Source organism: Plasmopara halstedii (assembly GCF_900000015.1).
Source record: "Plasmopara halstedii genome assembly, contig: Scaffold_1651, whole genome shotgun sequence".
Lineage (NCBI taxonomy): Eukaryota > Oomycota > Peronosporomycetes > Peronosporales > Peronosporaceae > Plasmopara > Plasmopara halstedii.
Window position 1 is genome coordinate 987161 of NW_020188562.1, and position 3127 is coordinate 990287.

The following is a 3127-nucleotide window of genomic DNA, read 5'->3' on the forward strand; positions in this document are numbered from 1 at the left end:
ACTTAACGAGTCCTTGTGAGCAAATTACTTGTTTTATCAACCACCATGAAAACCAAAAAGACTCTGCATGGTTTTGATGTGGTTTTGCTCGAATTCACCCGTGCACACGGATTTCCAATCCAAAGTTAAAACAACAAATTACCTCAGAGACACTTCAACTGTCATTATTTCCTCCTTTTTTCCGCCGCCAGCGGCAATTGAAAAGGATTCACTCTTAGCGAAAAAGGGTTCGTTTAAAACTGGGTTATCTGAATTTGTACTTCCTAGGGATAGTGTTCCATTCCATGGCTAACAAAGGGAGACTATCATCGAGCAGATCAAGAAGCGGGTCCATCGCTTGCTGCGCGTGGCCGCTTTTTCGACCGGCTTTGCCAGACGACACCGTCCCAGTGGGCGTTCTCTTCGCCATACACTATTGTTTTGAAGGAAACTTTAGGAAATTTTTGTGGCTTTTGTGTACACACATATTCTAAGTACATCGACATTCCCTGAATTTGAGTGTACACAATTTGTTAGCTGTGTTTCCTAACTGCAACATGGAAATGACCAGCGCGGTTATTCGCTTTGCCTTGGCTACGTATTTTATGAAGACGGGTGGTAACCATCAATCACATCAGTCTTTCTACCGATCGTCGTGGCCCTTAAGTTCTTATGAAAAGAGTCTCGTTGTTGAAGAAGAAGCACATTTGAGCGTTGACATGGACGTCTCAGAGGTGTTGACGACTCATATTTCGAATTTAAGGTGGCTATTATCGGAACAGCGCATTGAAGACTGGTCAAAAGGCGTTGATGAACTTCGAGAGTTTATTACAGAGAATGCTCATATGATAAGCTTGTTCATGGAGGTGCTAGTACAAGAGCAAGACACGGAGATATGTACACAAGGTAATGAATGACCAACTAATGTACTGTCGATCGACTGACTCGTTGCCAAGTGATTGAGCACATGTGTTTTACCAAAAACGGAGAGCCATCAATGGTGGTTGACCAGGTAAGACGTACGCTTCTATTAAGGTGAGGCTTGTAGGGTGAATCTCATCAAATGCTAGCTGATTGAATCGCTAGATCGTTATTGTGACGACCAGCATATCGCGGTAGTCCGTTGGGTGGATAAAGCTGTCGACGTCATTATGCACAGGCTAATGCAGTTCCACGAGCAACAATTTGAGACAATTAGTGCAAATGAAAGAGTTGAATGTTAAGTGCATAGCGCACACACAGCTCAGACACTTTCTCTCCTGCTTTTTATTCATCTACGTTGGCAGTCTGATACTGCATGTTCGAGTAGCCAAGTATTGCTTCATTTTCCTACGACGTGGATTCGCTCCCATTCAAGGAGTACTATACACAAAGTCGTCGCTTAACTGTTTTTCATCGCGTCCTTCACGAAATTAAACGAATCATCCTGTTTCTTCATGAAACCAAAACCCGAATCAGACGCAAGGCCTTCTGTTGGCTCCTGAATTGTCTTAGCAATATAGCCTGTTGGTGTCATCGCGGCTCCAATCACCTGGGAACCTGGATTCCCACCCATGCCTTGCATTTGTTGCATTTGCTGCATGTACTGCATCTGTTGCATCTGTTGCATTTGCTGCATTTGTTGCATGTACTGCATCTGCTGCATTTGCTGCATCTGTGCCATTTGCTGTGGCGTGCTAAAATTCATCATGTTCATGTTCATGTTCATATTCATTGGGGGCACAAAGCCCTGATTCATCACAGGCGCGGCCGGTACAGGTTCAAGGAGCGGATCCAAAACGATCGATTTGTTCGCTGATGGCGCAGGAGCAGGGGCGGTGGGGGGAGCTGCAGAAATAGTAGAAGGAGCAGAAGCAGCCGGTTGAGACGGTTCAGGGACTGAAGCAGTACTCGCAGTACTACTTTGAAGCTGCAATCCACCAAACATATCCGTTACGTCGTGTGCTGATGAAGCAGGCCGTGACGGTTCCTGTGCAATTTGCTGGGAAGGAGCTGATGTCTGTAATCCCGAAAAGAGGGAGTCATTGGCGTTTGCGGGAGATGACTCGTCAAACCCTCCTAAAAGATCAGCTTCTCCTTCAGCTGGCTGCTTCGTGTGATTGGATGGCTTGCTCTTCTTAGTCGTGTCACGGCTAGACATGTTTTCGCCAAAGCTACCTGAAATACCAAGGTGGTTAAGCACCTTTACAGCACGATCACGCACGGCTGATTTTTCTGATTTAGCGCAAGACTCGATCTCATGGAAGTTCTCACTGAAGTAGTCTTCAAACTCTTCGCACCCGTCCGACTTGAGTAGCGCGTCGATTGTAGCTAGTGCCTTTGACACAACCGTCCACTGGTCGTCCAACAGGCAGTCTTCCAGGATCGGTCCAACAATTTCAGCATCCAATGTAATTGCACTTTTTAAAAAGGCGTCCATCTTATCTTTCGGAGGAACCGCACGCATGCCGCCAGGGGCACACAACGCCGTCACCAGATTACGTTCGTAAGAGCCATCCGACTGTGCCCCTGAGGTCTGGCCAACATGAACAGAAGATTGTGGAAAAGGTCTAGGAACCTGAGAAGTCTCCGAGCGCTTGTTGTCATCGTAGTCATAATCTGAATTGCGCGGGTAGGACCGTGAGTCACGCGAGTTACCACTAAAACTTTGAGCGCGGCTCTCATGACTGCCGCCCTGCGGCATTCCTGATGAACTCCCAGTCGATGGCACGTCTGCATCACTCCACGCGCCGCCCACACGGCCTTTTTTACGGTCACCATCTAGATTGCAAGTTGTTGGCGTCAGAATAGCAGAGTCCAAGTGAATATAGTATTCCAACTAGATCACGTACCGTATGATTTCTCCCGAAGCTGCGAGCTAGCCGATTCCCGCGGGTCTGGTCCGTAACTACCAGGACGATAACCTCCTCCAGCAAATCCAGTCGGCCGATACGGTTCCTCGGGATTGTACGCTGCAGGAGTTGGACCGTAGTTCCCACCGGTCGGTCCACGATTAGTAGCAAAACTCCACCCCTCTGGCGGGTTAGCCGATCCCGGGGGGCCACTCCCGAATGTAGGTTTGTCTGACTTGCTATATTTTGACGTCACCTTTTCCTTAAGTCCCTTGAAAAAACCTTTTTCATCGGCACGCGGATCCTGATACATGGGC

The 3127-nt window shown here is 47.7% G+C and overlaps 2 protein-coding genes across 2 annotated transcripts; one reads left to right on the plus strand and one right to left on the minus strand.

Moving 5' to 3' along the window:
• Positions 1 to 536: 536 nt before the first annotated feature.
• On the plus strand, positions 537 to 1202 carry PHALS_02056 (uncharacterized protein; the record flags this gene model as incomplete). The annotated part of the gene is made up of 3 exons (XM_024716567.1): positions 537 to 885; positions 936 to 991; positions 1050 to 1202. The coding sequence occupies 3 exons, from the start codon at positions 537 to 539 to the stop codon at positions 1200 to 1202; spliced, it is 558 nt and encodes a 185-aa protein (XP_024582153.1).
• A 158-nt stretch (positions 1203 to 1360) lies between these two features.
• Positions 1361 to 3123, minus strand: PHALS_02057 (Armadillo-type fold; the record flags this gene model as incomplete). Its single annotated transcript, XM_024716569.1, has 2 exons — positions 1361 to 2739; positions 2811 to 3123. 2 exons carry the CDS (start codon positions 3121 to 3123, stop codon positions 1361 to 1363), a joined length of 1692 nt encoding a protein of 563 aa, XP_024582154.1.
• Positions 3124 to 3127: the final 4 nt, after the last annotated feature.